Genomic DNA, 11786 nt, shown 5'->3' with positions numbered 1-11786 from the left:
TTTGATTCTCATTGATGGTATACTACTTCTATTTTACTGATTCAGAGGTAACTATAAAAAACAAAGTCAGCAATGTAAAATGACAAAGGAACAAGTAGAGGTTTATTCCAGGCTGAAAAGAGAAGAAAAGAAACAATGTTTCCACTGTGGAGCCTTCTTTGGGTGTGCTGATGCAGCTACCTACTTGAATGTAAAATTACAGTCTAGTGTACTGTAATCACATGCAGTGAGATCATGATAAAAGTACAGTACAGTGCAGTAAAGCCCAGTGAGATCCGGGTAAAAGCTCAGTACAGTGCAGTAAAGCCCATTGAGATCAGGGTAAAAGCACAGTACAGTTCAGTAAATCACAGTGAGATCAGGGTAAATGCACAGTACAGTGCAGTAAAGCCCATTGAGATCAGGATTAAAAACAGTATCGTGCAGCAAATCACAGTGAGATCATGGTAAAATCACAGGAGATCAGTTGAAAATCCAAATACTCTTTACTGGAACGAATAAAAGTAAATTTAAAAAACAGTCATGTAAATATGGTAAAGCCATTAGATGGCCTTGAAAAGAGGAAATTGTTTACACTTTCAATACAGCTGTAAATCATGAGCCAATGGAAATGGCGACGAGAAATTGTTTCTGTACTGCCCAGGATCATGGGAACACTGTGGATAACCCTAATTCACATCTCTCCAGGTGCATCATGGGAAACCCTTGACCCAGTGCAGCACACAACAATGAGGGAGGGTTTGACACTTAGGACACCTCAGGAAAACTCTTAAGAGCTCAGAACTACAGTACCATGGTAAAGTGGAGGAATATCATTGATGAGTTCACTTATGCTCTTTCGGAAGACAACAACTCCTCTTACTGAGCATTGATCTATTCACTATATTGCTAAATGTCTTACAAAAAAATGTAGGCCTCCCAGTTATTGTATCGGCTACATTCTCAATGGAGAATCCACCCTCCAAAGATTGCTACTGAACAGGCAGTGCAGGGAAATCAGCTCTCCAGTCTCTGAGCGCAAGTCTTGGAATTTTCTTAAGGAATCTCCGGATTGAATTGCAGCAGAACAAAACAGCACACACACAAAATGCCAGGTGTCTCTGCCTCTACAGTGCATCTCCTGACATATTCCATGGGTTTCTGATTACTTAAACTAGGCAACATATATATATATATTAACCAGGAATTTTCCTTTGATGATCTTCCGGATGTGTCCTTGAATTCCAGCCTGCTGGTCTTGATTTGGAATAACTACTGGATTCAAACTATTTTTTTACATTTTTGAAAACCACCTTCAAATATCCTCTCTGATGTCGCATTTCCATTGAGCAGGAAATCGAAATTTCCCCCTTTAAACCAGTTATTAAAGTACACTTTCACTCTGTCTTCTCAAACTCTGGTCAAGTCGTAGCTCCTAGGACAGAAACAAAGCCATAATTAATGTCTTGGATACTTAGCTTTCTGCATGTCACTGCTCCTGTTACCAGTAAGAGCGATAAAGTGTAGTGCAGTGGGGATTGCCCTTGGGGAATTCTCCAATTCTCCAGCTCAGGGGACGAGGTCACACCTTTGATCTAAAGCTCTGCGCGGTCATTTGGAATGAAACACAAATACAAGCAGTTGTGCAATACTGGCAGTTCACTTTGCTGGTAGATATTGTAACCTCCACCACAAGCTCTGGGAAGTCATACAGTGCAAAACTTACTTTCCCTTTTTCATGCGGCACTTCGGCATCCGGCAGCTTCTGCCACCTGGAGAGGAGAGAGGAGAGAGGAGAGAGGACAGAGTTAGGGGCCTCGCGCTGGCGCAGGACAGGAGTGACCGAGGAAAAGAGACAGAAGAAAGGAAGACGGGGAGGGGGGATGATGGGAGTGCGAGAAACAGAGAGGGGGGTGATGGGATTGTCCGGGAGCAAGTCAGAAGGAGAACAGAGGAGGATGCTGAACTCACAGCTCATGACCAGGATGCCCATGATGAACAGTACGCCAGCAAACACCAGGCCCAGTCGTCTGAGAAAGGAGTAATCTGGAGAGAACAAGGAGACAGACATGCTCTCGCTACAAACTCTGACAACCACAAGTCAAAATCCACATGCTCTGTCATGTGGAACAGTTCCGCTGCACTGTTTGTGTCTCCTATTCACAAGAACTCAAGATAATTCGACTTCAATCCTGCTCTAAGAGCTAAATATATGCAATATAAACCCTTTGTCCCACAAGCAGTGTTTTATTTGTAGTTTTAATTTAGGAAAACGTTTTAGATCTAATTGTTCCATTCATATCTGCTGAGCCTGAAATTGCTCACTGCTGTAACTCTTGTAAGCAGAGCGGAAGGGATACAATTAAAGGAATCCGACCCCAGATTAAAAACAACAGCCCCAGCTGAGCTCCTCCTCTGAAGGACTGTCAGGGACAGCGTGATGGACCACAGCTGGACTGTGTCCCCTCAGCCCTGCACCTGTATTGTCTTGTGACTGAGCAGGACAAGTGACACCGATGTGAACATTTCAGTGGCTTTTAAGATTTACAGTAAAAATGAAGATCCGGTTACCGTATTTAAAATCATTGTCGCTGCTGTCTTCTTTAACTAAGATAGAAGAGAAACACATGTTAAATGACTGAGCATTATTCTCTCTCCATTACACAAGGAGCCTGTTTACTGGTATGGCAGCTTCATCTGAAAGGGCTCAGGGGTGACATGGTGGCACAGGGGCTTTCTGTGTGTGGTCTGTATGTTCTCCCCATGTTTACATGGGTTTCCTCCAGGTGCTCTGGTTTCTCCCACGGTCCACAAGCATGCTGGTGGGTTAGTGGGCTTCTGGGGTAGACTCCTGCTGCCCCGTGACCCGGAATGGGGAGAAGAGCCCCCTTTCCTCCTCCCCCAGCTCAGGGGCAGTCTGGTGAAAGTGACAGGTGTGTCCTGCAACATCGCCATCTCCTGAAACCTCTGGTAGACAGGCCCTCCCCAGACACATCATTACTGGACAAGCAGTAATAATGGAAGGCTACTGACCTCCAGACCCTGCTTGTTCAGAGTTGTCCTGGTTCCCTGGGAGACGAACAGAGAAAGGAATTTGATGAAACGTTAAGTATTTTTTTCTCTTGTGTAATTCTCATCTCCACTCTTGGATTCACCTTTCAAGGCGTGAGAATCTGGACCCATGAGGACAGTAACTGGCTCAGTTCAGTCCCTGAGAGCCCAGTTTTTCAGGGGCTCTAGTGTCTTCAGTCAGGGGTTAAAGGTCACTGTGAGTCTGGGCTCATGAGGACAGTAACTGGCTCAGCTCAGCCCCTGAGAGTCCCAGTCCTTCAGGGGCTCTGGGGGTCTTCAGTCAGGGGTTAAAGGTCACTGTGAGTCTGGGCTCATGAGGACAGTAACTGGCTCAGTTCAGCCCCTGAGAGCCCCAGGTACAGACAGCACAATTTCTGACACAGTTCTTCAGAAAACAGATCAGTCTTCTCAAGGTGCTGTGATGTTGCTCATTTTCTATCAGAATCTCTGAGCCCTGTTTACCTTGTGAGGAAGTGGAGCTCTGTGTTTCTGCACTGGTCGAGGATACGGACGTAGTGGTAGAGGAGGCTGGGAGGAAGAAACAGAGACATGAGATGATGAATTTACTCCACTCACAGCTTTAGACCTTTGGAAGTAACCATTGTTACAGGGTTTTGCAATGCTGCCAGTTTTACGGCAGACATCCTCAGTGTTGATCCTAGAGGGCCAGTCAGTGTGTCTGCAGGTTGTGAAATTACAAGCACTCAAGAAGCTGGTAAACTGGACCCAAAATGATCTGAGTGACACCCATAGACACACCGACACCCCCAGACCAGACAGCTGCTCTCTAAGAAACCCCAGACAATGACTGCGGTGTGAAACTACAGATTCAACTCAGAAAGGAAACCTGCTGAGCTACACACCTCGCCTGGGGTCCTGCAGGAACACTCACACTCCCAAAGACTGCTAATGACCTGGGCTGCAGCCGAGCAGTCTGACCCGGTTCTGGGGTCCAATTCAACATCCACACTCACCACGGAGTACCAGCCCCCCCGAAGCCCCATGGACTGTCCTACCTGGCTCAGTTCAGTCCCTGAGAACCCCAGTCCTTCAGGGGCTCTGGGGGTCTTCAGTCAGAGGTTAAAGGTCACTGTGAGTCTGGGCTCATGAGGACAGTAACTGGCTCAGTTCAGCCCCTGAGAGTCCCAGTCCTTCAGGGGCTCTACTGTCTTCAGTCAGGGATTAAAGGTCACTGTGAATCTGGACTCATGAGGACAGTAACTGGCTCAGTTCAGTCCCTGAGAGTCCCAGTCCTTCAGGGGCTCTGGAGGGTCTTCAGTCAGGGGTTAAAGGTCACTGTGAATCTGGGCTCATGAGGACAGTAACTGGCTCAGTTCAGCCCCTGAGAGCCCCAGGTACAGACAGCACAATTTCTGACACAGTTCTTCAGAAAACAGATCAGTCTTCTCAAGGTGCTGTGATGTTGCTCATTTTCTATCAGAATCTCTCAGCCCTGTTTACCTTGTGAGGAAGTGGAGCTCTGTGTTTCTGCACTGGTCGAGGATACGGACGTAGTGGTAGAGGAGGCTGGGAGGAAGAAACAGAGACATGAGATGATGACTTTACTCCACTCACAGCTTTAGACCTTTGGAAGTAACCATTGTTACAGGGTTTTGCACTGCTGCCTGTTTTACGGCAGACATCCTCAGTGTTGATCCTAGAGGGCCAGTCAGTGTGTCTGCAGGTTGTGAAATTACAAGCACTCAAGAAGCTGGTAAACTGGACCCAAAATGATCTGAGTGACACCCATAGACACACCGACGCCCCCCAGACCAGACAGCTGGTCTCTAAGACACCCCAGACAATGACTGCGGTGTGAAACTACAGATTCAACTCAGAAAGGAAAAGTGCTGAGCTACACACCTCGCCTGGGGTCCTGCAGGAACACTCACACTCCCAAAGACTGCTCATGACCTGGGCTGCAGCCGAGCAGTCTGACCCGGTTCTGGGGTCCAATTCAACATCCACACTCGCCGCGGAGTACCAGCCCCCCCGAAGCCCCATGGACTGTCCTACCTGGCTCCGTGGTGGTGCTGAGGCCCTCGGTGTAATCAGAATCCATGGGGAATTGAGTGGCGCTGATGTTGTACCCCTCCAGGGCTCCTGAGGAAACCAGAACCAGAGTCAGTCACAGGGACGGACTCAGGACTCAGCTCGCACACCTCTCTCTCATACGTATTGAAATGTGCTAAAGGCTGTTCATCTAGTATAATGCTCTCTGACGAGAGAGTGTACCACCTCCAAACCATCACAGTGATTGCGTTCAGGTCATCACTAACACTCAGAGTCGTGAAAGTGCTCTGAAGGCAAATCATATCACCTACGGCAAATGTACTGACATTAGTGAATACCTGAATTATATCATTAGTATATACTGTAGTGTGTATATGTACGATATTGCTGGTATATGCATCACTGCATAAGTGTATGATATTCCCAGACATCCCAGAAAAACCATGGAAAATCCACAGTAGACATGCAGCGGCCCAGAATTGCTGGGACACCTTGGCACAGCCTGTCAGAGACACGCCAGAGCTCAGTGCACAAAACAACTGAATCCAAACTATTTAGCCGTGACCATTTCAAGCAAGTGTGACCAGTTTCTTCTCTCTGGTTTTTTTATCAATCCCAACTTCAAGGCAAGTGTTCAGGCTACTGTACCGCTGCTGTTGGTGAACACATCGCCATCCTGCAGGTTGAGTGTTGTAGGCTGCTGCTTTGTGGTTACAGCGTCTGACAGGCTCTTGTTTCCTTCTTGGAATGAAAAAGAAGAAAAGTATTCTTCAGACGGAAAAAATCAGGAAATTTCATCAATTTATTGTCTTACACTTGCTTGTAATCTGACCAATTGCTATTGCTGTACTTCTACTTAAACCAATGAGCAAGTCATTAAATTCATTCATTGTTCAATAAGCTGATTCATGTCTTCAGTAGCACATAGGTATACAGCAGCAGCTGGTCCACAAGAAGGTATTAAAGCCTGTTATTTTACAGCACTGTGTGCTGTGTGTGTGCAGGTCTGTATAGTAGCACTGTGCTTACAGTGAGGTTTTCATGTGAACATGAAAAAGTGAGGAGGAGAGAGAGGAGGGGAGAGGAGGAGATGGGAGGAGAGAGAGTAGGAGAGAGAGGAAGGGTGGTTAGGAGAGGGAGTGGAGGTGATAGCTGTGGAGTACCTAGAGAATCCGTTGTGATTGCAGGGATCGTTGTCATGACAGGACTGGCAGGGGTGCAGCCTGGAAAAAAGGGGAGAGCCGGTCAGTAGGTTAGGTCTTGACCTCCTCACCCGCAGCCCATGGGCTCTATCTCATCTAGCGAAGCTGCACCACGAGACGGGCAGCGTGATGCAGTGCAGAAAGACAGGAAGTGGCCAACTGATTTCTTATTACAAGAGCGAGCGGCTTCCCAGCTGTAGCGATGTGGAAACCGATGAGGCTGCCTTAGCTCTGTGTAGACGAGACAGAACGCTGCTGCGCGGAAAACAGGAAGAAGAACAGCTTGCAAAGAAGAAGGTCATTTTTCTGGTCTAGTAGATCGTTCAGTAGAAAAATAGATATAACAATCCACTAGAACAGACCCTTGAGGTTTTCTGGGTGTTCTGTAACACAAAGGCTGTCAGTGGGAGAAATAATCCTGCAGTGCTGTCAGTGAGAGCTGTGTCTCTCCTCCAGTGGATGGAGACTCTGCTGTGGTCCTGCAGTGCTGTCAGTGAGAGCTGTGTCTCTCCTCCAGTGGATGGAGACTCTGCTTTTGTCCTGCAGTGCTGTCAGTGAGAGCTGTGTCTCTCCTCCAGTGGATGGAGACTCTGCTGTGGTCCTGCAGTGCTGTCAGTGAGAGCTGTGTCTCTCCTCCAGTGGATGGAGACTCTGCTGTGGTCCTGCAGTGCTGTCAGTGAGAGCTGCGTCATGTGGAGCATTAATCTGGACACAGCTGGGAGTACATGACTGGATGGAAAGTGTACACAGTGGTGTCAAGAACTGTAACAGTGACAGAACTCAACTGGATGAGCTAGATGAGCAGAATCCAAACAGATCTAATGGGTCAAGTGGCCTCTGCAGCCTTTGTCATGTTCTCAACACAATTGCTTGTTCATAATTCGTGCAGGGGGGGTAAATAATTTTTTTTTGGGAACACAAATATTTTACAAATAGCAGGTGTGCGAGTGCTATTAAGCAGCAAAAGCTCCGGTGCCTGTGCATTAGGCATGCTGGGTGCAGATGGAGGTGAAGAAAACCAGGAGTGGAGTGGGCTTTGGGGATGGGAATGGATGTCTCACCTCCTAGCGTGAACAGCAGGCCAAAGGCAAACAGCTGGGTTGTCAGCATCTGTGAAGAGAGAGCACAGGCGAGACACTGAGACAGAGGCTTTGTGCAGGGAGCTGATCAGGGGCACACACACAGCACACGGTGCAGATCTCGGGGGGAGACGCATGTGGCCCTGGGAGCCCCAGGAGGCTGCACGTGGGGTGGATGTCCCTCAATTGGCTGTCACAGCCCCCCCCCTCCCTACTGCTCTGGGTTCCAAGAGCTCCCCAGTCTGGATAGCTGAGAACTACATAGAAAGGGCTGAAGAGTGAGTCTCCTCCGTCCCTCTTTCCAACTCCCCTCCCCTCTACACCGTCTCTCTCAACCCCCTGGTCCCCCGAGCTGCAGCCCAGCCCGAACAGGAGAACACCTTCTCTCTCTCACACTCTGTGGCAGCGTTGCTCCAGTCCACACTAGCCAGCTTCTAGACGAGAGCCATAAGCTCCGATGTGAAATCAGACAGGGGCAGGGACGAGCTGGGCACAGATCCTTCTCGCACTGCGAGGATCCAGCTTTCAGCTGCATTCTGGGAAAAATGAGCCTTTGTTCGACCCTGACCATCAGCTGTAACTGTAATACAAACTTCTGTAGCACGACACGTGTGAGCTGAGAACGTCCTGTACCGGCCACCTCCTGGGGAACAGGACAGGAGCCTCGCTACTATTAGTAGTAATAATAATAATAATAATAATAATAATAATAATAATAATAATAATAATAATTCTTTATTGGCGATCTGAGATGGTGATGCGAATTGTTCCTGCTTTGGAAACACTAATTAATTGTTCCTGTCAATAAAGATCTTTGAATTTGAACAGAAGCTTTATCCCCCCTCCCTTCTCTCAGTCCTTTTCCGAGAAAAAAAAGAAATGAGAAGGCTCTCATACTCAAATTCATGGAACTTTATTGTTCTGCCCAGGGAATTACAGCATTGCCAAAGCAGAAACATTAACAGAGCATGCACATCACAACCACATCATTGGCGATTGAAGTACTTCACATAAAAGATTGGTGAGAGACAGGCTCGCGCTCTGCTCCGCGGGCTGTGACAGGAGATCAGACACAGTGCTGCAGCTCTGGTGACTGTGCTCCCTCATCCTGTCAGAGGTAGGCCTGTCTCTCTTCCCCCCAGCACGCTCTTTCAACTTCCTGTTGTCAAGGGAGGACGACTTCTGCAAGCCTGCCCTTACCTCATCAACATCCGCTCACCCGCTTGGCCAGAAACTCCCAGGGCCAGGGGCTGTATCTGTGCCCTTCGTCGTCGTTATGTGCTCTCCTGTCACCTTTCGCCTCTCCGAGCTGCTTCATGTGCCCAAGACCTTAGTTTATCAGTGAAGGGCCAGCAGCCCTTGTCAACAGCTGCCGCGTTTAAACGTGCTGTTATCTGTGACTAGTGCAAGGAAACACAGGCATAGCACAGGGATACTACTGGAAAAACCTGTCAGCAGAATGGTCAGTCTTCATCATGGAGAAGATTTGCTTAAAAATAAACTTACTACCAGCAGAATGGTCAGTGGACAGCAGAACTGTAAAACAGCTGAAAACCATTTAATCTGGCCTGGTGCTGCCATGAAAATATTAATCTTTAAACTACAAAAGTCATCAGTCCAGCTGTAGTACACCATGAGTACGTTTATTTTTAAGCAAATCTTCTATATAATGAAGGTGAACATTTCCTTTCACTGAAGTAGCAGGATTGGCCAAATACCACCGTCTCTTCAAATCAACCTGCTCTCCAAATCTCCTTCTCACAAGACAATTCTAATGGACACGGAATTCATGAGCTTCTATAAAACCAACATGATAAAAACAAGCACTTCTTTAGAAAAAAAGAGCTACAACCTGGCTTTGTGATGAGTAGACTTAATAGCATGAAATCTAGTTTTCAAATGTTAACAAGACGAAGCATAATGCTAATTTAATACCAAATGAGTATAAACTTTACTTCCAAAACAGAGCTGGAAAATTGGTTCCCTCCCCAATTAATCACAATAATTAATTGATTTTTATTAAACATTAATGAATGACTGCTTATAATTTTGCTGGAGCTGTACACACATAAACCTCATTTTTGTTACTCAAGACTGTATTGAAAAATATTTCAAAGATTCAACACAAAACCTTTCACCATTACAGAGCATACAAACACATTTCTGTTTTTTCTGAATCACCCCCTGGTTTGCAGGAAAATTGAATCTGCTCTTTGCTGCAGATTTGCATCAAAATTTGCAAGATTCTAACAGTGCATGTTTTTACACTGCTTACACCACAGTTTCTGTCACTACGGGGAAAAGCACCTTTTAGCCCAAATAAAATTGTAGGTAAGATTTACAGCTACAGGGAGTCAGGTCAGTGTTCGCGTGTCAGATGGCTCATCACAGGGATCTCCAAGGAGAATTTTGGGGGTATTTAGCACCTGATCTGTGGGTGTTGTGTGAAACCCATCATGTCTCCAGTTTTAACTGCAGGTGGTTGTCAGCCATGTGGCCGTGCCCACACACTCACACGCCCACAGATCTGGCAGGATTATCCCCCGGATTGAATCAATCCTAAATCCCCAGTCCGCTTCGGCGTTCCTGGAGTTCCACTGCGCACCAATTCTGCCCCGACCTCCCTCCCCACAGCACAGAGCCTGGTAACCGAAGCAGGGAGAGCTCATGAAGACCGTACGTTTGAATGTACGTCTTCAGGCCTATCCCAGACCCCCCTCAGAGGATTGTTTTACGAGGGTTTTGGGCAACAATTTTCGCCCGACTGTCAGCAGGCCACAGCTCCTGCGCCTCCCCCTGCAGAGCTGCGATGGGGAGGGGGTGAGGGTTTGACTCCTGCCTCATGCACGTGCTGAGCACCCCCGCCGGCGCCGCCTCTCTCCCACTGCTCCGGGCCCTCACCGCCAGCACGGCGCAAGGGGGGGCACATGTGCCTGTGGCGAGAGACCCGCTGCTCCTAATCTACCGTTTCGAAATTCACAAGCCCCTTATCTCCCTCCCTCGGCCTGCCCCCCCCCCAGCATCTGCCCTGCAGGAGCCCCAACAGTCAGGGGGGACCCAGCCTTACCGTGGTGCCCATCAGTCCAGATGAGGTTCGGCACGCAAAGCTCTTCCCTCCTCTCAGACAGACTAACGGAAAAAAACCTCATCAACCTGAGTCACTGGTGACTTCCTCTCTCCGCCTTCAGCACAGCCCTCCCCGGACGCTGCTTATCTCCGCACGCTGCTGCTCTCTCTCAGCCCACAAGAGCACCCCCCGCCCCCCGGCCCCAGAGCGGCGCAGTCGCCGGGTTCCCACCTGCAGCGCTGCCACGCCCTGCCCTGCAGATATCAGCCTCCGCTGACGCAACAGTTAATCCTGCAGTGCTGGTGCCAGCTCCCTTTTCTGCTCGGTGTTGTGCCTCCAGTTTCATTTTCCTCCTTTTCTTAACTTATCAAGACAGCAAGCTGCTCTTACTTTTAAATAGCACCTACAGTGGTGCATCGTCCCTCGGCACTTCACGATAAAAGAAAATGACTTAAATTCAGTTAAAAGCTGGGGGACAGAAGGCAGTGTTCACACAGGATCTGATCGTGCCGACTAACTTGTAAGTTCAGATATGGGCTGGGAGATCACTCCACACTCCTGGAGTGACAGAACAGAAAGCACAGTTTCCCAGCATCTCCGAGGACTTCCGGGGACTCACCGGGAATTTCTACCATCTGCCAGGGAGTCCCAGTGATTGGAGCCTTGTACTGGGAATCAGTCCAGAGTCAAACCACATGCTAGTGTGTAGGGAGTTAACCGTTCACTGGTGTCACCAGGAAACACGACTATCTGACAGGTGAGCCACACCATTAATTAATTCCTAAATCCCCAATGTGTCCCAGGTCACCCAGTGTCCCGGTACCCTTTTTATATCAGTGCACCCCCCAAATGATCCCACACATTCAGTCCATACCTGTTCTGCCTTCGAGCAGTGCGGTCCTGGAGGAAGGGCACAGGGCTTAGTGTGACCTCTGGGCCTTATTCTGAAATTCACAGGGAGCCAGGACGGGGAGCCAGGACAGGGGTTATCTTCTCATGCATATACAGTATCACAAGAACAGATGGAGCCCAAGGCGGGTCAGTAACTCAATGAAGCTGTGACAGAGCCCAGGACTTGAACCGGGAACCTCCAGATAACAAGCTTTAACCGATGAACCACCAGAAATGCGGCCTGCCATGAACGACGGTAGTTTCCTGGGCGAAGCGGGCGGACCCTGCAGGGAGGTGGTGTAATGGGGGCAGCAGCAGGAGGAAGTTCGGGCAGTGAGGTCAGTGGGACCCGTGCATCATGAAGCCCAGCCCAGCTCCTCTTCACCGCCAGCAGGTCGCCTCTGCATCTCCTGCCCTGACTTCTTCCAGGTGATGCCCAGCGCTGCTCTGCCTTGCCTTCCCCACAAGGCCAGAGCCTGAGAG

At 48.7% G+C, this 11786-nt stretch overlaps 1 protein-coding gene across 2 annotated transcripts; it reads right to left on the bottom strand.

The window, feature by feature from the left end:
• Window positions 1-466: 466 nt before the first annotated feature.
• Window positions 467-10522, bottom strand: fxyd5 (FXYD domain containing ion transport regulator 5). Of its 2 annotated transcripts, XM_069185126.1 has the most exons (12): window positions 10413-10522; window positions 7328-7376; window positions 6228-6287; window positions 5713-5805; window positions 5068-5154; window positions 4513-4578; window positions 3514-3579; window positions 3013-3048; window positions 2551-2586; window positions 1951-2025; window positions 1706-1751; window positions 467-1414 (listed from the first exon to the last, which is right to left on the bottom strand). In XM_069185126.1, exons 1-12 carry the CDS (start codon window positions 10422-10424, stop codon window positions 1390-1392), a joined length of 651 nt encoding a protein of 216 aa, XP_069041227.1. In that variant the 5' UTR covers window positions 10425-10522; the 3' UTR covers window positions 467-1389. The 2 variants fall into 2 exon arrangements, with proteins under 2 accessions (XP_069041227.1, XP_069041228.1); XM_069185127.1 differs by lacking the exon at window positions 3514-3579.
• Between the last annotated feature and the right edge of the window lie 1264 nt (window positions 10523-11786).

The sequence above is a fragment of the Lepisosteus oculatus genome, chromosome 27, assembly GCF_040954835.1.
Source record: "Lepisosteus oculatus isolate fLepOcu1 chromosome 27, fLepOcu1.hap2, whole genome shotgun sequence".
In the NCBI taxonomy this organism is placed as follows: domain Eukaryota; kingdom Metazoa; phylum Chordata; class Actinopteri; order Semionotiformes; family Lepisosteidae; genus Lepisosteus; species Lepisosteus oculatus.
This window is presented reverse-complemented; position numbering and strand designations above follow the sequence as displayed.

What these genes read in the sequence shown, in the direction of transcription:
- fxyd5 (XM_069185126.1), bottom strand. An exon ending in GAGCTCCACTTCCTCACAAG is followed by an intron (nt 3,049 to 3,513) that starts GTAAACAGGGCT and finishes TTCGTCTCCCAG; the next exon opens with GGAACCAGGACAACTCTGAA. An exon ending in TGAACAAGCAGGGTCTGGAG is followed by an intron (nt 2,587 to 3,012) that starts GTCAGTAGCCTT and finishes CTTCTATCTTAG; the next exon opens with TTAAAGAAGACAGCAGCGAC.